Source organism: Podarcis erhardii (genome assembly GCF_964252035.2).
Source record: "Podarcis erhardii genome assembly, chromosome: 5".
In the NCBI taxonomy this organism is placed as follows: Eukaryota; Metazoa; Chordata; class Lepidosauria; order Squamata; family Lacertidae; genus Podarcis; species Podarcis erhardii.
This window is the reverse complement of record NC_138509.1, coordinates 92875863-92897934: the sequence shown is the minus strand read 5'-3', so window position 1 is coordinate 92897934 and position 22072 is coordinate 92875863. Positions and strand designations below refer to the sequence as shown.

The 22072-nt window shown below is 44.2% G+C and overlaps 1 protein-coding gene across 2 annotated transcripts in view; it reads right to left on the bottom strand.

Moving 5' to 3' along the window:
• Nucleotides 1-1890: 1890 nt before the first annotated feature.
• Nucleotides 1891-22072, bottom strand: part of SENP5 (SUMO specific peptidase 5) — a 37351-nt gene continuing 17169 nt past the window's right edge. For both annotated transcript variants that reach the window (XM_081862392.1, XM_081862391.1), the window contains exons 5-10: nt 19055-19102; nt 18355-18432; nt 8929-9066; nt 7724-7807; nt 3363-3413; nt 1891-3228 (exon numbers count right to left, since the gene is read on the bottom strand). In XM_081862392.1, coding sequence (XP_081718518.1) covers nt 3118-3228; nt 3363-3413; nt 7724-7807; nt 8929-9066; nt 18355-18432; nt 19055-19102 — 510 coding nt within the window. In that variant the 3' untranslated portion in view covers nt 1891-3117. The remainder of the gene's footprint in view (nt 3229-3362; nt 3414-7723; nt 7808-8928; nt 9067-18354; nt 18433-19054; nt 19103-22072) is intronic.

Below are 22072 nucleotides of genomic sequence, written 5' to 3'. Positions count from 1 at the left end.
ATTTCTGCTCAACATCACCTACTTCAAAGCACTGCCAAGTATAAAAGAGGTTGAAAGACCAGGATATGCCATTTGTATAACTTTTAAGCTTCTTGCAGGAAGGATTTGATGAAAAATGTTTTAAAAAAGAAGCCACTAACTTTTTATCATGAAGTCTTTTAAGTCCTGCAAACATGTGTGGACTAGGCAACTGCTCTATTTCAAAGGGAATATGCCAAGACTGTTCATCAGGAAAAACAAGTGTTCGTCTCTAACCTCAAAGGGATTTAAAAAAAAACAAAACAAAAAAAACCTGTAGCACTACAAATTCAGGGGACAACACGCAAGGCCAGGATTCTTCTAGACGGCTGCTTGCAAAACCCATTAATCTTCAGTGCAAACGTTGAGTTGTCTCTTTTACCGCCGATAGCCATTACACATAAATAGCAATTATTGTGCCTGGCAAAGGGGCTGACAAGCTGCCTCTTTATGGTTTTGTATTTTAATCTCCTGATTTCTTAGCACTCACCCCCCATAAGAAATATTTAACAACGCCGCACAATTTCCTCTCCAAGGCAGGTTTTATATATATATTTAAAAAATGGAAAAGAATTATGAATGCAATAAAGACAAGGATGTTACTAGAAGGCATACATGATGAATTGCTTGAAGGCAGCGTAGGCACGAAACCTTGCAAAATAAAGGTCTGCAATCCTTGCACATTTAATTTGGTGGACACTCCAGCAGGTGGCAAGTTAAAGCTAGTTTTAATAAATCTGCTACATGTGCTTTACTAAGGGGATAGGAGATAATCTTTGCACATGCTTCTGGAATAGATTCTTACGTCTCCAGGACTTTGTGCACTGCACCGTTGGTGACTGCATTTGTACAGAGCGCCAAGAAACTAAATTGCATTATTGCTCACTGGAGCCAGAGTTGAGATGGGATGGCAAGAACAGAAATATGCCTGTACTGTATAGCCATCCTGGTTGGCAGAACAAGCGTAGCAGTCCAATGAACGTGATGGAATTAAGAGACGCCACTGCAGCAGGGAGGTGGCCACTCCCAGAGCAAAAGGACTACGTAATCCATCAGGCTCCTGCTTCCTTCAGCAGTCACTTGGCAAGCAACTGTTCCATCAGGCTGCTGCAGGAGGAGAAGAAGAAGCAGAGCCACTCCATCGACCAGCTCCATTTGCCGACGACGTGACCACCCTAGCTGCTTACTTTTAAGAACTGGTGTCAGAATACACCATTATTATTAATATTATTATTATTATTATTATTATTATTATTATCATCATCATCATCATCATCATCATCATTATTATTATTATTATTATATCTGAAAAACCTTTTCAACTTAGGAGCAATGAAAAGAACCCACCTTTTATTAGAATAGGAAAAGTGAATTGGAGGGCCATCTGGGGTACTTTCCAATTTTATGATTCTACAAGGTTCTGACGGGGATTTCTCATGCAGGGATTTCTCAGTAAATAAAGTGGTGGTAGAAAGAGCGCCCCCTAAATGAATGGAAGCTCTAAATGCCACTCCTCTTATTTGAACTGCTAACAGTACCCATCTTCAAATCAGCAATTTGCCAGGAAAGTTCACACCAGGGTTCTCAGAAACAGGACGTCTCTAGCTGAGCCAGGAAAATGTGAAATTGCGGGATTCTGTGGCTGGTGGAAGGGACCCCAGATTCAGCTTTCATTCAAGCACAGAAAAAGGAAAGAAGCCAAGTTACTAGACCTCAAGATATGCATACAGACTTTGCCCAAGAGGATGGTGGGAATTTCACGCAGTGCAGGTACTCTAGCATATTGCTGCCCGCCCCCCACTCCCGTCCAAAACTCTCGGCCTTTCTTTCTCAGAAAGCTTGAACAGAAGATCATTCTTCAAGTACGCAAAGTAACTTTATCCACATTTTAAAGTTTTATTCCTGGCACGCACGCACACACACACACACGAGAGAGAGAGAATTCAGCCTCGGAGAAAGTGATTACACTGGTCCTAAGCCTGGGGACAAGCGGACCCACGCCAAAGGGGCAGGACGACACTGATGCACACAGAGTGACTCTTAGACTCTTAGACTCCCTGCAGGACAAGCCCCAAGAAGCAAGAAAACTTACAGACAGATAAAATAGCTGTTGTCCTCTTGACCCTGTCACCGACACCACAACAAACACAAGGAACAAGAAAAGGGAGTTTGGGGGCGGGAAGAGAGAGAGAAGGCAAGGAAGGCAGAGAGGCTCAGAGGGCTCAGATGTGGCCTACAAATCACCCTGAGAATGGGACCATATTAAAAAAAAGAAGAAGATGTTTCCAGAGCAAGCGTAGGAGCAACACCACCAAACCCGAACCGAACTAGCATCTCCATCTTTTATTAGTACTAAAGAGTCTTGTGTACAAGGGATTGCTTTTGAACTGTAGGGTAATCTAGCAGCCACCTAGTAGATTTTCTCCCCCTCCCTCCCCCCAAGTTGCAATGATTTAAAACTTTACTGGACTTCCACAAATCAAATATATAGGCCAGTTTCCAACACACACCCCTTCTTCCCAATATAATGGGGATTTAGAGCTTTTTTAAAAAAAGACTGAAGGAGGAATAGTATCAGGTTGTCGTTTTTTTGGAAGAAATGTTGTAACTGCTCTCGTTATGGCATTGGGTTTCTTTGTACATTCAAAGCATTATTGCATCGGGGGGGGGGGAATGGAACATGCATTTTTTATGTTTTCAGACAAAAAAGTTTAACCTGTATTATTCTCTTCTGTTTCTAGCTACATTTCAAAAGGTGCACCAATTCTACAGTTTTATACTTCTCGTTTAGTCGCATGCTTTGCCTATGCGCATGCGTTTTTAAGATAATAAATATTAAATACAGGAAAGAACATTAGAAAACAAAAAGAAAAGGGGGAGGGGGGAACCAACGACTGACATCGGGAATATTTTGTGGCAGGTCCGCCGGTTAAGGAGCATGTCAGAAAAAATGTTTGAGGTAATTGTGTTGGCCACACTGCTCCGCCAAGACTCGTTTTGAAATCCATGGAAGTTTCTCAGAAAATTCAAGTACACAAAATACCAGCCAGGGCTCTTCGAAAGTAGAGTAGCTTCTCTCTTTCCTTCTCTTCCTTTTTATTAGTCTATTAGCCGGCATTCGCAGAGCTCCTTGTAAATCCTTTTTCGCACCCGAGGCATGTCTTCCTGGGAGAACTGAAAAGGCTGGTCTAAGGCGAGGCACTTGCAGTACTGCGGGGGGAGAGGGAGAGAAATGAGAGAGAGGCTTAGGAACCAGAACCAAACATTATTACAAGGAAGATTCTAAAGAGGGAGGAAGCCCACACAAAAAGAATAAAATATAAAAAAAACGATTGCATCCTTACCTGGAGCACAAAAACTCCACAGTCACTGTCGTTTTTCTGTTGTGGAATGCACTAGAAGGGGAAGAGGGGTGGGGGGAAACGCAAACAAATTTCAAACATCCATAGAATGATTCCCCATTCACGACTCTCCTCCAAATGAAAGCTGGGGGAGCAGCCTCCACATTTCCTAGCCACACCTGTCAAAAGGCTGATTCAAGAGAAAGAACCCTGGGTGCACAGGTGGGAAGAGAGCTGTCCTGCAGGCATCCAACTGGCCACTGAGAGAACAGAGGGCTGGACCTGGTGCTGGGATAGCTCAGTTGGTAAAGCATGAGAGTCCTAATCTCAGGATCGTGGGTTCAAGCCCCACATTGAGCAAAAGATTCCTGCATTGCAGGGAGTTGGAATAAATTACCCTCGTGGTCCCTTCCTGCTCTACAAGTCTATGACTAGATGGGCCTTGGGCTGACCCAGAAGCCACTTTTCTTATATACTCCTCTTCGTGACACAAGTCCTTTGCCAATTGGGCTTGTGGGACACCTGTTCCAGGACAGGCAGATAACCACTTGCGCTCTTTGACTGCTTACAGGATGATCCAGTAGCAGCGAGCAAGGTGTACCCGGCGGTTGCTGATCAACCACTCTCATACTTTTCTGCACTGTCTCACATCTCAACTCTCCCTACTTCGCTCTCGTCTGGAGCCAGCAAAGAGGAGTGACTCCTAGCAGCAATGTGGAGAGGGAGAGAGAGATAAACCAATGCCTCATCACTTCTACACTGTGCCAGGGAAGGAATGTTTTTGCAGAACCAACAGCATCTGCAGACTCAGAAGGTGGAACCCAACACAGCACTAACTCCCTTGTCCTGTCAGCACAAAGAACTCTTCTGCTCTTGCTCCCTAAATCTGTCCTGGAAGTTCCCCCAAACTTCTGGAACAGATGGAGGGGGCGTGGGACACATACAAGTAGATTGGAAATCCCTGGGATACCAGAGCAAGGGTGGACTCGTCCTAGGACTTTTCGGGATGAAGTCTATATCCACATCAACCAGAAATTCAGCTATAATTCAACAGCAAAACATTTCTTTTTTCCATTTTGAAGAGAAGGAAACAGTTCTAACAGTTCAGGGATGGGGAACCAGCAACCATCTCTGACCACTGGCCATTCTGGCAGGGTCTAAGGGCCTCAGGTTCCCCATCCTTGTTTCTTTCTTTTTTTAAAAAAAAAAGGGGAGTGTAGCTTATTTTAGGGGATGGTCCTCTGAAGTAGATCAAAGCCAAGAGGTCAGGACAGACCAGGCTGTTTCACACAGCCCATGTATTCTATACTCTAGGAGGCGCTCAGATCCTTGCATGGATCGGGCCAAGTAATTTAACGCAAATACGCATTTTATAATAGAAAACAAATTACATCTCCCAGCCCAGCACCGAATTTCTAATGACCTCAGCAGGATAGTTTCTCCTCAATTATTTTGAGTAAATATTTGAACATTGCTATCTGCTTTACACACGAAGAATTTGTTTCGTGCTTGCACACTGGTGCCCGCAGAAGCCCAAATGTGCCAGATCAGAGAAACATTTGTCTCTAGGCTTCATGGGGGGGGGGGAGGGAGGGAGAGATTTCTGCATCCCACCTCCTTAACAGCTTTAGAAAGCTATAAAGGCATAAAGCTATGGCAAATGGAAGTATTTTAGAGTGATTAGCCTGCATATCAATGCCAGTAATTTGAAGGCTTGGTACGGGACACATTTTTACTCATCAGTTCTGTGTGCACCAAGTCAGTGTGTTTCAGGGTAATCTGTAGCAGGTGCTCAAAGAGGCACAGAAAGCAGCTGAACACCACAGGCCTAATCCTCAGCAACATGGCCACAAGCACTGTCTAGTGTTGGAAAGAAGAAAAGTAAGTTCTGGCTGGGTCTTAGTGGGGCTACTCAACGGCTGCTTCATGCATTATGCCAGTGTTTCTCAAAGTTGGGTCCTCAGCCATTGCTGGACTACAGCTCCCATCATCTCTGACCACTGGTCCTCCTGGCTAGGGATGATGGGAGTTGTAGTCCCCACAACAGCTGGGGACTCAAGTTTGATAAACAGTGTTATAATGCATGAAGTGACAAGTCTGTGTTTGCAACCAAATGACATTCTACAGCCCCCAGTTTTTACTATGCTTTGGCACCCCCCACCCCCGGCCAGCGCCTGTTGGCCCCAGCAACTAGTCCACCTGCCTGCATCCAAGGTCCCCTCCGCAGGTCTGGCTGGTGTGCGCCATTATCCCATCCACCCCTCCCCAAAATTGCTACGTCCACGCAAGCTTCCCCCAGTGAATCCTGGAGACCTGTTGCATAAGTATACAAGGAAGGAGAGAACTGGGTTTCTTAAGGAGGACTTCGGCAATATGTCCGCTGGGCCAAGTAGGACAGCGATCCACCACCTTGAGTCACCCCCTACAAACGTACAACAATTATTTATATCCCATCTTTCAGGATATGAATCCTACCAAAGTGGCTTACAAGTAATACAAAATTAAATAGGTTCTCCTTTTACTTCCTCCGTGGTGCAAATAGTCTGTAGATTGTAAGCACGGGGCCTGTCAAATCTATATTTTTGAACAGTGCAGTTTTAGGTACAATAATATTCAAAATGTATATTTAAAAAGGCAGGTGCCACAGTTGCATCTCTGTTATTTTTAGGTGTGCACTTGAAAAACACAACGCGAGGATAGGTCCTGAATCTCTTGCTCCCTGCAGCGATTGCAACAAAGCCAAGCTGGCTTGGAAACACTCCAGCTTTACCAGCACATCCTCCAGATTCTCCAGACATAAAAATCACCAGACACTCCAGAGGTTAGGTTATATCCTAGACCTCAAACTACCTCCCCACCCCCAGGGCTACAGAGAGTCACTTTTTTGGGGGGGGGGGGTGGAGGAGAAGTGAGAGAACTTCCTCATGCAGTAATAAAGACTCAAGATGCCTCATTGTACCAGGAAGCCGTTGGGAGACAGCTTAATGTTCAATGACCCATTTTATCTCTTCAGAACTATTACAGGATATGGTTATGCAAGTCACAAATTCCCTCGTTTGCACTTCACACAAGTTGTTCCCTTTTATCACTGCCAGACTACATCTGGTGGCAAGCGGCTGTCGTATTGGAGTAACGTGGATGTCTTGGTAGATCGGGGGGGGGGGTCACTTCCACCACTTTTAAATCCCCTTGCCATTCACTGCAGCAGCCACCCAGGCACCTCAGACAAGATGTGCTTCTTTTGGTCATGCAACACGCCGTTGCCTACAATCTGCTAACTCCATCCTAGCAAAGCCATGAACCCACAGCAGTTTTGAACGTAAAATACTGCTCAACTCTAATTTCCCCATTCCACCTCCACCACAGATTTTTTTTTCCATTTCACGATTTCATTTATTTCATCAGAATTACTGTATTTTTCGCTCTATAAGACGCACCAGACCATAAGACGCACCTAGCTTTTGGAAGAAGAAAACATGAAAAAAATATTCTGAATCCCAGAAGCCAGGACAGCAAGCGATAGCTGCACACAGCCTCTCCCGGGCAGCGGGAGCCTTAATCCCCCCTGCCCGGGAGAGGCTGTGCGCAGCTAAGACTCCCCCAAGAGCCGCGCTCCCTTTAAAGAGCGTACGGAGTGTGTGTGCGGCTCCTTAAAGGGAGTGCTGAGCAGAGCCTCCCGCCTGCATTCACTCCATAAGACACACACACATTTCCCCTTACCTTTTAGGAGGGGGAAAGTGTGCCTTATAGAGCGAAAAATATGGTATATACCACCTGGTTGCAAATGGAGGCAACTAGTTTGGCTGCGGCTGAATCCCTGGGAATCCCTGCCCATTCTCACACAGAAGCAAGAGGCGTCATTGCAGCGCAGGTAGAGCTTGTGGCAAGCCAACCCCCCCCCCCAAGTGCTTCTCACTGGCTGCCAGCCCTGATGGTTATGTTCTGCCTCCCCTGTCAAGAGGCAGCAATGCTTCTGAATAGTACTTGCTGGAAAATGCAGGAGGGAGAGTGTTGGCCACCATGAGACCAGGATTCTGGACCAGACAGGTCACTGGCTGATCTAGAAGGCTCTTCTTATGCTCACTGTGCCTTCCAGATGTCCCTGGACTCCATTTCGCATAATTCCTGAGCATCAGCCACACCAGCTGGAGCTGATGAGAGTTGTAGTCCCCAAGAATCTGGAGGGCTACAGGCTCTCCGTCCCTGCATTTTGGTGGTAACATGTCACATGTTGAGGGTTTTCATAGCAAACGCTCTCTGGGCTTCCTGGGGAAAGGTGGAGATTTCTGACTTCCAGTGGACATTGCGTGTTTCATCTTACTCAACAAAGCCTTCTTTCTAAAAACCACACAGGTGGTCCTTACCTTTGTAACAGCAGTCTGCCAATCCTGAAGGAAATCGGGGTGGTTCTTTTCTCTAGCTTCTGTCAGCAAGTATTTGCGTATGTTCTTTAAAGAAGAGGGGGTGGGGGACATGAATAAGGGCCATTTGAATACTGCTATGAAAACATCTTAACTGAGTGCTTCTTCTGCTTGGACTGGAGGAGACTGGTATTAATTCTGCAATTGCCCATCGTGTGAAGCTGGGAGACCCCAAGCTCACAAGAACACCAAGCAGGCCCAACGCAAAAGGTAAAAATGAAATAAACATCATACACAGGGCCTTGAGATCTTTACAGAAGGGAGCGCGGTAGAAGTGGGATTGATAAAGGGCATAAACTATTTGGAAGCTATTTAGGATTAATTTTTTTTATATATAAATATTTATTAAGGTTTTTTTATAAAAGAAATGCACAGATAATAGACAACATTAGTTATGTCATAACAAAATCTCATAACTTCTTTGGACTTCCTCACGTCTCCTGCTCCCACTTACATCGTTAAATAATTTTTTCAAGCAAATTATCATCTTATTTACCATCTTATTTCCACTCATTTAAAAATAGTCTAACAATTCTCCAGAAGGTTTATATTTTCCTTACTCTCAATTATCATCAAATTCCGATCTAATTTAGTGGTGGCCAATTATTTTATGATCAAGCATCCTTCTTAACATTCAACCAAATTACAATATTTTTGTAGATAAATCTTAAATTTCTTCCAATCCTCTTCAATCCCCTATTTAGGATTAATTTAGATACACTGGATAGGAACTGTCGCTTTCGCAAATGTGGGGTATGCATGAAATGTACTGCTGGAGAAGCAAGTCTTGAAATTATATAAACTCGTAGGGTCTGTGGCTGCAGCAGAGTTGCAAGACAAGCTTCAAGTCAAGGAAATGCTACCAAACAATATAGCACCTGGCCTGGGATCCTTGAGACTGGTATGTCACTTGCCTGAAGATTAGAGTCTAATTCGCACAACAACTTCTGAACTACATCTGGGCCAGTTTCCACACTGACAGTGCTCTCTCTTTTGGGCCAAAGAGTCCTGAAATGTGTAGATTAGAAGCTTCAAAGGATTACCGAAAAAATCAGAGCCCTGTGAAAGGACTGGGGGGGGGGGGCTAAGTGCTTTTTCTAAGGCCGATGCTGTTTAGTAGAACAGCTATAACAACAAGTTGCTCTTACCTCGACACAGAACTTAAAGTGAATGCCTTGAGAGTCGTAAAACGAAATAATTCGGTTAGGGAGATTCACAGTAATTAGGGACCAGTGGACTTCCAGATGAATAGGAATTAACAAGAGCGTCTTTTTGAAGAGGTCCACCTAGTGAAGGGGAAGAGAGCACCCATCACCACAAAATACAAAGTCACGTGCAATTCAGACAGAATGATCCCAAACCACCATAGGAAGAGAACAGCCTGGAAACGTTTCACCCTGTGTGTATTTAAGTCACCAAAAAGCAAGTGGGTGGAGCAGCCAATTTCTCATAAGACACATTCTTCCTTCCCCTCTACTATGAAATAAAAAAACAGGGAGCCAGTGAAGCAGCAACAACTACAACGATTTTCCTTGAATATGACATGCCAACTTAAAATGTTCTGTTGTCAGGTGTAAAAGCGTGTAAGCTGTGTTACTCTTGAGTTACTCTACTCATTGTAGGCTTGGAAGGCCATTGTCTTGTCAGACTTGGAGCAGGGAGACCCAGGTTCAAACAGCCACTCGCTGTGCAGTCTTCAGTCTGTCACCATATCTAACTTTAACTTTAACTGTGACAAAACAACCATCCCTTAGCTCCTTAGAAGAAAGAGAGCATACAAAATGTGATAAAAATCAGGTAGTGGTGGCACATTCTGGTTTCTGACAAAGCCAAATTAAACAAAACTAAACCCACTAGCCTTGGAGGCAGCAATGGTTACCAGGCAAGTACTACACAGACAGTGAACTAGGCAAGACTTCCCAAGTGGAAGCAAGCCCTATTGCCCCAGCCATACCCACCCAGTACATTTCCGAGCACAATTCAAAGTTGGTGCTGACCTTGAAAGCCCTAAACGGCCTTGGTCCTGTATACCTGAAGGAGCGTCTCCACCCCCATTGTCCAGCCCGGACACTGAGGTCCAGCACCGAGGGCTTTCTGGTGGTTCCCTCGTTGCGAGAAGTGAGGTTACAGGGAACCAGGCAGAGGGTCTTCTTGTTAGTGGCACCTGCCCTGTAAAACGCCCTCCCAGCAGATGTCAAGGCAATAAACAACTATATCTTATCTTTGAAAGACATCTGAAGGCAGCCCTGTTTAGGGAAATTTTTAATATTTAATGCTGTATTGTTTTTAACACTCAATTGGGAGCTGCCCAGAGTGGCTGGGGAAACTCAGCCAGATGGGCGGGGTATAAATAAATAATTGTTGTTGTCGTCGTTGTTATACAGGTAAGAGCATATATGCATGAGAACACACCCAATTATTTCTTTGCAATCCAGTGTTCTAAGTTTGGCAGCAAATGGAAGCCCCACCGCTTTCAGCAGGAGTCTGACCCGCTCAGCATAAAGGCTGATCCATGGGCTAAGGCCTTTCTGGTGATACCGTAACTGCACAGAGCAGTACCAACAGGAAAGATCTTGTTTCCAAGTCTGCTCCAAGTATTTGTGGGAAAATCAGAGGTGAAATGTTCTTCCTCCAATCCCTCGCAAGCCAGCTCCATTCCTACCACTAGTTGAGTCCTGATCCACGCCCTATAAAGGCTACAGGTCGAAGAAAGTGGCATTTTCAATGCTCCCCACATAAAACACTCCCAACACAGTAAAATAAAGTAAGAAAAGCAGCACGTCAGCGAGAAAGGTTCTCACTCAGCCCACTTTCTGCTCTGTTGGTTTTCTTCTTGCAAGGGGTATTGGAAAAATATGACTCTCACCCCCCCCCCCAACCTGCGATATAAAGTCCATTCTACTGCTTCGAATTTGCTCCTTTATGTAGATTAAGCCTTAGAGCTTATAGACATTCACTTTGGGTTCCGTTTTCCTCCCCAGATGCAATTTATTTGATGCCATTTGCTTATTTAAACAGATGCTTCAATTTATTTATTTTTAAGCAGCGCAGCCGTTACTGCTTTACATCTCTTCATGCTGAATTATTCAAAATCAATATTTTTTTGACAAGTGTGCTATGAGATGGCATTGGGTTTTAAGCATGAAATTAGCATTCCTAAGAGACAGCCTTCCGCACGTGAACACACGCAGCATCAGCAGCACAACGCAGCCAAAAGACAACGAAGGAGCCTACGAGTGAAGATGTCAAAGGCATATAGAGAGGTGGAAACAGCCTTGGGCAAGTGATGAGGATGGCAGCTTAATGGATAGGACAAACATTTCTGCAAGGCAGGCTGCATGCGTTTAATACTTGATGCTGCAAGCAAAACTGCTAAAGAACATGGAAGGGATGAATAGGACCTAACTGTCTAAGTTACGGTTTTATGCACACACACAAAAGGAGCACACTTCTACGGAAATGGATGCCCGTCCCATTGCACCTGGTGTGCACACACCAGCAAGAATGCCCAACTGTGAAAGGCAAAGAATTAGGTACACTCCTTGTGTTCTCAGCTATTGCAAGGAGGTTTCTAGCTCTCGTGCCTGCAGAGAAAAGCCTGAAACAAGGAATTTCTCAGGGCAGGCACCCTTGTTCATGTGGTGGGAGCAGCAGAAAGGCCCCCACCAAGCACATAACATCCCATGAAGTAGTTGCCCAATACCCAAGATGCCAACTCGTGAATGGCCAGAGGCAAGTTGCCACGTTGCTGTTTTCACTTAAGAGAAACTGCTTCAGTTCAAAGCAATGTAGGTGCTTTCCCCAACAACCAATTAAGACACCCGTTCCAACAAAAAAGTGTGGGAAGTAGAAAAACCAGGTACAAACTAAGGTTTCACGACTATAAAATACCGGGCTTGGATGTAGGAAGTCTCAGTTCTAAACCTGGCTGAACCATTACTCTCTTTGCTCGACCCACCTCAGAGGATTACGCTAAAATGTAAGGCAGGTGTCATACATTGCCATGTCGCAGGTGAGGCACACAAGCTGAAAAGAAGAGGCTTGAGGTGAGATTTGAACGGGGGGCTTCCTGGTGCATAGTTTAACCTTTGTTGTTGTTTAGCCGTTTAGTCGTGTCCGACTCTTCGTGACCCCATGGACCAGAGCACGCCAAGCACTTCTGTCTTCCACTGCCTCCCACAGTTTGGTCAGGCTCATGTTTGTAGCTTCGAGAACACTGTCCAACCATCTTGTCCTCTGTCGTCCCCTTCTCCTTGTGCCCTCCATCTTTCCCAACATCAGGGTCTTTTCCAGGGAGTCTTCTCTTCTCATGAGGTGGCCAAAGTATTGGAGCCTCAGCTTCACAATCTGTCCTTCCAGTGAGCACTCAGGGCTGATTTCCTTAAGAATGGATAGGTTTGATCTTCTTGCAGTCCATGGGACTCTCAAGAGTCTCCTCCAGCACCATAATTCAAAAGCATCAATTCTTCGGCGATCAGCCTTCTTTATGGTCCAGCTCTCACTTCCATACATCACTACTGGGAAAACCATGGCTTTAAATATACGGATCTTTGTTGGCAAGGTGATGTCTCTGCTTTTTAAGATGCTTTCTAGGTTTGCCATCACCTTTCTCCCAAGGAGCAGGCGTCTTTTAATTTCGTGACTGCTGTCACCATCTGCAGTGATCATGGAGCCCAAGCAAGTAAAATCTCTCACTGCCTCCATTTCTTCCCCTTCTATTTGCCAGGAGGTGATGGGACCAGTGGCCATGATCTTCGTTTTTTTGATGTTGAGCTTCAGACCATATTTTGCGCTCTCCTCTTTCACCCTCATTAAAAGGTTCTTTAATTCCTCCTCACTTTCTGCCATCAAGTTTGTGTCAGCTGCATATCTGAGGTTGTTGATATTTCTTCCGGCGATCTTAATTCCGGCTTGGGATTCATCCAGTCCAGCCTTTCGCATGATGAATTCTGCATATAAGTTAAATAAGCAGGGAGACAATATACAGCCTTGCCGTACTCCTTTACCAATTTTGAACCAATCAGTTGTTCCATATCCAGTTCTAACTGTAGCTTCTTGTCCCACATAGAGATTTCTCAGGAGACAGATGAGGTGATCAGGCAATCCCATTTCTTTAAGAACTTGCCATAGTTTGCTGTGGTCGACACAGTCAAAGGCTTTTGCATAGTCAATGAAGCAGAAGTAGATGTCTTTCTGGAACTCTCTAGCTTTCTCCATAATCCAGCGCATGTTTGCAATTTGGTCTCTGGTTCCTCTGCCCCTTCGAAATCCAGCTTGCACTTCTGGGAGTTCTCGGTCCACATACTGCTTAAGCCTGCCTTGTAGAATTTTAAGCATAACCTTGCTAGCGTGTGAAATGAGTGCAATTGTGCGGTAGTTGGCGCATTCTTTGGCACTGCCCTTCTTTGGGATTGGGATGTAGACTGATCTTCTCCAATCCTTTGGCCACTGCTGAGTTTTCCAAATTTGCTGGCATATTGAGTGTAGCACCTTGATAGCATCATCGTTTAAAATTTTAAATAGTTCAGCTGGAATATCATCACTTCCACTGACCTTGTTATTAGCAGTGCTTTCTAAGGCCCATTTGACTTCACTCTCCAGGATGTCTGGGTCAAGGTCAGCAACCACACTACCTGGGGTGTACGAGACATCCATTTCTTTCTGGTATAATTCCTCTGTGTATTCTTGCCACCTCTTCTTGATGTCTTCTGCTTCTGTTAGCTCCTTTCCACTTTTGTTTTTTATTATGGTAATCTTTGTACGAAATGTTCCTTTCATATCTTCAACTTTCTTGAACAGATCTCTGGTTTTTCCCATTCTATTGTTTTCCTCTATTTCTTTGCATTGCTCGTTTAAGAAGGCCTTCTTGTCTCTCCTTGCTATTTTTTGGAAATCTGCATTCAATTTCCTGTATCTTTCACTATCTCCCTCGCATTTTGCTTGCCTTCTCTCCCCCGCTATTTGTAAGGCCTCATTGGACAGCCACTTTGCTTTCTTGCATTTCCTTTTCATTGGGATGGTTTTAGTTGCTGCCTCCTGTATAATGTTACAAGCCTCCATCCATAGTTCTTCAGGCACTCTGTCCACCAAATCTAAATCCTTAAACGTGTTCCTCACTTCCACTGTGTATTCATAAGGGATTTGACTTAGATTGTATCTTACCGGCCCAGTGGTTTTTCCTACTTTCTTCAGTTTAAGCTTGAATTTTGCTATAAGAAGCTGATGATCTGATCCACAGTCAGCTCCAGGTCTTGTTTTTGCTGACTGTATAGAGCTTCTCCATCTTTGGCTGCCGAGAATATAATCAATCTGATTTCGATGCTGCCCATCTGGTGATGTCCATGTGTAGAGTCGTCTCTTGTGTTGTTGGAAAAACGTGTTTGTGATGACCAGCTTGTTCTCTTGGCAGAACTCTATTAGCCTTTGCCCTGCTTCGTTTTGAATTCCAAGGCCAAACTTCCCAGTTGTTCCTTTTATCTCTTGACTCCCTTCTTTAGCATTCCAATCTCCTATAATGAGAAGAACATCCTTCTTTGGTGTCATTTCTATAAGGTCTTGTAAGTCTTCATAGAATTGGTCAATTTCAGTTTCTTCAGACCAGTAGTTGGTGCATAAACTTGGATTACTGTGATGTTAAAAGGTCTGCCTTGGATTTGTATCAAGATCATTCTATAATTTTTGAGATTGCATCCCAGTACAGCTTTCGCCACTCTTTTGTTGACTATGAGGGCAACTCCATTTCTTTTACGGGATTCTTGCCCACAGTAGTAGATATGATGGTCATCCGAACTGAATTCGCCCATTCCCATCCATTTTAGTTCACTGATGCCCAGGATGTCAATATTTATTCTTGCCATCTCATTTTTGACCACATCCAACTTACCAAGGTTCATGGTTCATATCCGCAACTGAGCGTCCTTTCGGCTTTGGCCCAGCCGCTTCATCAGCTCTGGATCTACTTGTACTTGTCCTCCGCTCTTCCTCAGTAGCATGTTTAACTTCCTCAGTTTAACCTTAGCCATTCTTATATACAAGCTCCTTGAGGTCATGGTGAGAATTAGCATTTGCTTTGAGGAGGAAGTGAGAGCAATCTTATCACAAGCGTCAAAAATCAGATTCTGGGGCAAAAGATGGAAAGCGAATGCACCCCAAGTTTAATTAAAATTCAGTCAGGTGAAACAGATGTTTGCTGCAGACTTTGAAATGCTGCACAAGGCACGAACAAAACAAAAGCAGAGATCTAGTATGCAAGCTAAGTAACAAAATCCAATTTAGCTTCCCATTCCAAGAAGCAGAACAGCACATTTCAATTTATGAGGCCCCGTTTTAAATGAATCCTTACAAAAGAGGATTGACTTTCTATCTCAAAAAAGAAAGACAAGAAAGAAAGAAAAGGAGGAGGGATGGAAGAGATCACACTCAGTAGCTACTGAGGAGATCACATTTTTGCCAAAGCAGAACTACGACAGACAGCTGAAACTCAAAGAGAGCTTGGGAACAAAATTGTGACAGCATCAGAGGGTGCAAAGGTTTCAGAAACAAGACAATTTCAAGTCAACAAAAATAAAAATAAAGGCTGACTTAAATAAATGATTTAATCAATATTCCCTCTGATAATTCATGTGCTTCCCACCAAGTGACCACTTGATCCATGTTATCAACTAAAAACAATTTCATTTACACCTGCTGTACTCTACATACAGTTTTGAATACTTTCCATTTTTACCTACAGAGGGCATGCTTTTAAAACATCCCCATAGCATAGAGAGTCTTTCCTACCAGCAAAAGCCATATGAGTTATGAGCTAAGGATAGGACTGTAGGAAGCTGTGCACTTATCTAAAACTTTGCCTACTGTTTCCAGCACTGCTTCTTTCTGCTTCACTCTGCCTTGGCCGACCCAGCCCTGCCTTCACAGGAACAAAGTGGCAAAACAAACAGGAAGTGCTAGTGATCAAAGGCTGGGATAGCTCAGCTGGTAGAGCACGAGGCTCTTAATCTCAGGGCTGTGAGTTCGAGCCCCACACTGGGCAAAAGATTCCTGCATTGCAGGGGGTTGGACTGCATGACCCTCACTGTCCCTTCTGGCTCTAGAATTCTATGCACAGGCTGAAGGAAGGCCTGAGAGTCACTGGACTGCATGACCCTCACTGTCCCTTCTGGCTCTAGAATTCTATGCACAGGCTGAAGGAAGGCCTGAGAGTCACTGGGCAGATTAGAGCAATCCTGTCTTCGCAGAGTCAATATGCAGTGCCCATGGGCCACATCTAAAGTTCTCTGCCGACTAGCACAAAGGTGAGTTTTAATGTTGAGCAGAGGATGCCAATGCAACAACTGCAATAGCAGAAACTCGTTGCAGAGGATTGTGCAACTCGCTGCACAAGACTGTGCAACGAAATTACCAGCAACCTTTTGGTGCGTTCCTCTTGCGCAACAACATCCCGCTGGAATAAAACATTTCGCGAGCGGAACAAGTTTACCGCTAAGTGACTTTGATTTGGGGCAAACATTGGATACAACCCTATGTTTCGAAAGTGGGCAAGACATTCCAGAAGTGGGCCCCACCAACAAAAAATGTTGGGAGTGCAGAATGCTCTCATTCATTGTGCCAACCAGCTGCACCCCTTTTTTCATGCCTCCACCTCAGTTTCCTCCCCCTGCAACAGTCAGTATTGCACACACAAGCCAAGCAAGCTCAGTTCTTGCTGGATGTTTTGGAGTCTCTCCCCCACTTTAAGTCCTAAAGGCAACATATGTCCAACATATGTATGGGCTTTAGATGAAGATGTGTGCATGCACACAAAATCTCATACCAATAACAAACTTAGTTGGTCTCTAAGGTGCTACTGGAAGGAATCTTTTTATTTTGTTTCGACTACAGCAGACCAACACGGCTACCTACCTGCAAGCTTTAAGTTTCCCAAAGCCTGACAGTACTTCATTTTGAACATAGATGGTGCCATTTTGCCTGCATAAGGATAGCGAACTCCGTTCTCCAAGTGACCAAGTACATAGGATAATTGGGAAATGATCAACATGCTTCTTCATATGCACAGAAAAGTCTCAACCTATCTGGTTGGGGCATTGATTAGCTTTATAGTTTAACAGCAGGGCTAGCTTTGCTAATATTAATCTGTATGTAAGTTATTCCTTGAGAAACAAAAGTATTTTTATATAAATAAAATTAAAAGCTTATTGATTGATCGATCAATGTAAGGAACCTGCTTTTATTCAAGATTTCCAAGATTTAAGGATGTGCCTTAAATAAACATTTAATAAACATCTCAAGTCTACTTTAAGCCTCTCTGCAACCAAAGCCCATTTCAGTGCTCAGTTGTGATTTAAGCAAACACCTAGAATGCTCTGGAGTACTTCAGCCCAAACACTTTGCTACATGGCTCCATATATAATTCATAGTGCTGAGTTGCTGAGCTTCCTGTAGGTTGAGAAACAAAAGCCAAGGCTGTATACTCTAAGGAGGCCATCTTTTTCCTATCCTGAAGCTTGCTAGACCCTTTCTTTCTTTCTTTCTTTCTTTCTTTCTTTCTTTCTTTCTTACACACCTCTCTAAATATTTTAATCAGTCAACTAAGTTGGATATAGGAAGTCTTTCCTGTTACCCAGAGGTTTTTCCATCCCCCATATTAAAGAGGAACATTCTATCTGGCAAAGATAGTTTACTATTTGGGGCTTGGAAGGGTATTTCCACTAGGTCACTGATGCCAGAAGGTAATTCCCCAGCTGTGTGCGATGCTTGCAACCAGCACTTCTACCACAAATATGCTTTCCTTGCTGGCTATGTATATTCTGCAGCCAAGCCTGGGACCGTCTTTCATGCAAAACCTGTATTTTATCAGGAAACTACGGCCTCTCAGAGCTATCTTAAGCAGCCAAAGACACTCATTTATTTAAGACATTTACATGTCATTTAATCCTAAACCCTTCTAAGTTATGTACATTAAAAAAAAAAAGTTGAATTTAAAAATAAAACAATAAAAACTTATCATAAAACCAAATGCTACTTTAAAATGCCTGCTGGAACAAGGAAGTCTCAGTCATGTGCCTGAAGTTCTGCAAAGAGGGCGCCTGTCTAATTTCAGCTGGGAAGGAGCTCCACACTCACATCCACTACGATGAATGCAATGTGTCTAATAATTATGAGCCATGCATTTGAGTCATTGCGGAGTAGCTGACCGGGACGAAATATAAGGAATCAGATGGTCCTTACAATATCCTGGACCCAAATTAAGGACTTGGAAATTAATACAAGAATCTTGAACTCCGCCCAATAATTTAGCAATACAGTGGAACCTCAGGTTGCGAATGTGATCCGTGCAGGAGGCATGTTCGCAACCCACAGCGCCGCGTCTGCGCACGCACGGGTCGCGATTCGGTGCTTCTGCACATGCACAAAGCGCAATTTAGTGCTTCTGCGCATGCCCGAGTGCCAAAACCTGGAAGTAACCCATTCCAGTACTTCCGGGTTCAGCACGGTGCATTCATTTAAAATTCATTCTTCGAAATAGTTCAGTATTACTCAGCTGTTAAGGGCTTTCAGAGCACACAGAAGCCTACCTTTTTAGTCCATCGTTTTACTCCGTTATATCCTTTGGTTACCAGCTGTCTATGAAAAAAGCTGTTGAAGAAATGAACCTACAAAAGGCAGAAGAGGTCGATGACTGATCACATTCAAAGCCTCCAGTTCTAGCACAATGAACTCCAACTGAATGCAAACCAAGATCTGCTGCACCCCAACTAAGAAAGGTTTATTTTATTAAGGGCATTTTTATACCACAGTAAAAACCTCTTAACTCGTGAAGGAGGGGGGCTTCAGCTCATAAACCATGCTGTGTGAATCTGAAGGCCGGTTTTATTGTTTTAACTGTTTTGGTATGCTTGTTTTATTGCATATTTTAATTAAGGATGTTTTAATACTCCAGTGGATTTGTTATTGTGTCTCTTTCTTATGTGTTGATTTACAGTTGTAAACTGCTTACATGAAATTTTGGCGTGTAAGCAATATATAAATTAAATAATAGTAGACGAATGTCCATACGTAGCCGGTGTGTGATCTAGAGCGGAGTTCATATGTAAATAAACAGCCAGCAGATTAAAGGATTGACTACTCCCTCCCCCTGTGCAAAGTTAGGAATAACTGCCCCCATAATTGCCCCTCTCCATTTTCCCTTAGGACTAATACTTTTAAGCCACCTTTTTTTCCCCTATCCAATTGAGCTACTGTTGCATAATACAGAACCAAGTAAAAGAAGCTCACCTTGTCAGGGACTGCATCCATTATTAGCTCGCCATACATGTTGATAATCTGAAAGAATTTAGAGAAGAAGAAAGTTGAAACTTTATTAGGGAGGAAAATCACATTATATTTGTGAATTGCTCCTCTGCAATGCTCAGTGTATCTGGTCATTCTCTGAATGCATTGCTAGAAGCCAGGATACATATACTGCACATTGAAAATAGATTCTGCACAATCCAACAACAAAGAAAGCTGAATTCTGCAACCTGAACAATTTAGAATGAATGAATTTACTCTGTTTTTGCTAGTGGCAATGAGTTACGCTGGAGACTGAAAGTTTTATTCTCTGGAGGTTTATTCTGCCACCTTTTCAGATTCTGGGATTGCAGCAGCTAAGGCCCCCACACATACAAGATTGCAACAGTGAGGACTGGAATTCCACCCACCCACAGTGTCAGATTTAAAACAAAGACTGCCCCAAATGGCAGCTCGCTCCATCTTGCAAGAGGTGTGGTTTCTGCTCTTTAAAAAAAGATGCACATGTTAGTTTCATACCAGTGTACTCCCAACATTTTCCCACAAAAAAATAAGGGAAACATGGCTCTGTTCTCTATGGCAGAGGAGGTCCTTCTTCCTCCAATTACAATCACATGGACAATGTGTTCAGGAATAAGCTTACAATGCTGCTATGTCCTTCATTTATTTTATCTAAAGCATTTTTACTTTGCTTTTCAACCAAAAGGGCTCACAGAGTGGCTTACATATGATTAGTACAAACTTACTTACAGGCTTATAATCTAAATTGCACAACACAAAATCAGCCTGGGGGGAAGAGGAAAGACCAACGAATAAAGCAAACCCACACAACAATTCTTAAAAGTTGCACAGTAATTCTTAGAATGACCAGATATAATATGCACAGCTTTACCTCTATGAAGCTCAGACAGCCAGACCTGAGAAAACCGTGAGCTAATTGAGCCTTTCTTCATTAAGTCAGGTAGCTCACTGAAGATTAACATATTTGTATGTATCCATGGAGATTAAGGGACACTTTGTGACCTGCAGTTACACCCTGGCATTGAGGGAAAGGACTTTGTGGGTGCAGATTTGACACATGCAGTGTTAGAAACTCAGATATACAGTGGTACATGGTCAATCATGATCTTCTGGACCACCGCCTTGCAGACGTGGGGATACAGGGCATAGCCCGTAACTGGTTGTGCTCTTTTATCTCTGGTCGGGGACAGAGGGTGGCACTAGGGAGGGAAATGTCGTCGCGCCACTCCTTGGTGTGTGGAGTGCCGCAGGGCGCAATTCTCTCCCCGGTGCTTTTTAACATCTTTATGCGCCCCCTTGCCCAGATTATCCGGAGCTTTGGGCTGGGCTGTCACCAATATGCTGATGACACTCAGCTCTATCTGCTGATGGATGGCCACACCGACTCGACCCTGAACACACTGACCAGATGCTTGGAAGCTGTGGCTGGATAGTTTCGTGGGAGCCGATTGAAACTAAATCCTTCAAAGACAGAGGTCCTATAGCTAGGTCGGGATGGCATGGGGATGAGGGACCAACTCCCTTCTCTTGCGGGGGCCCAATTAGTGCCATTGCCTTCCGTTAAGAGTTTGGGTGTAATCCTTGACGCCTCCCTTTCCATGGAGGCGCAGGTTACAGCAACAGCCAAGGCGACATTTTTCCACCTTCGCCGCATCAAGCAGTTGGTCCCTTACCTTTCCCGCCCCGACTTGGCCACAGTGATCCATGCGACGGTCATCTCCAGGCTTGACTACTGTAATTCGCTCTATGCGGGGCTGCCCTTGAAGCTGTCCCAGAAACTCCAGCGGGTGCAGAATGCTGCAGCGAGGCTCCTCACGGGGTCTCTGCCATGGGAGCATATTCACCCAGTGCTTTTCAAGCTGCACTGGCTCCCGGTGGAGTACAGGGTCAGATTTAAGGTGCTGCTTTTGACTTTTAAAGCCCTTCACGGCCTAGGACCCTCGTACCTACGGGACCGCCTCTCCCGGTATGCCCCACGGAGAGCCTCAAGGTCCATAAATAGCAACACCCTAGTGGTCCCGGGCCCTAAGGAAGTTAGATTGGCTTCAACCAAAGCCAGGGCCTTTTCAACTCTGGCTCCGGCCTGCTGGAACGCTCTGAGACCAGGGCCCTGCAGGATCTGATTTCTTTCCGCAGGGCCTGTAAGACAGAGTTGTTCCGCCTGGCCTTTGGCTTGGAGCCAATTTGATTCCCTCCCTCTCTCTTTCTTTTTTCTTCTTTTCCTTCTCCTCCTGCGATGAGGCTACATTTTAATATTTTAATGTTCCATTATTTTAATGTTGTATTTTATTTTTGTTTTTAAGTTGTAATCATTCTTCTTGTTTTTATTATTGTTTGTAAGCCGCTCTGAGCCCGGCCTTGGCTGGGGAGGGCGGGGTATAAATAAAAATTTATTATTATTATTATTATTATTATTATTATTATTACTTCAGGTTAAGTACTTAATTCGTTCCGGAGGTCCGTACTTAACCTGAAACTGTTCTTAACCTGAAGCACCACTTTAGCTAATGGGGCCTCCTGCTGCTGCCGCACCGCCAAAGCACGATTTCTGTTCTCATCCTGAAGCAAAGTTCTTAACCCGAAGCACTATTTCTGGGTTAGCGGAGTCTGTAACCTGAAGTGTATGTAACCTGAGGTAGCACTGTATAAACTAGGCACCAAATGCCTCCTTAAACCAGGATTACAGTTGCAAAAAAAGAATGCCTGGTTGCCATTTTTGGGCCAGACAGCTCGAAAGTCGTATTTTTCAATACAAGTTTTTAGTTCCTGAAATTCATTCTGATTGTGCAGATAAAATATAATGGATAAATTTTTACAGGATGTGTTGCCAGTGTGTGAAAACAGTCAAGATCCAAGGATCCCCAGGCATGCACCTCCAGACGGTGGAGACGTCAGGCACCATCCTGGCACCCGGGCATCTTCACTTGGTCACAAGTGGCCGACTGCCAGGTGCAAAGTGCATCTGGCACATTTCAAAGGCTG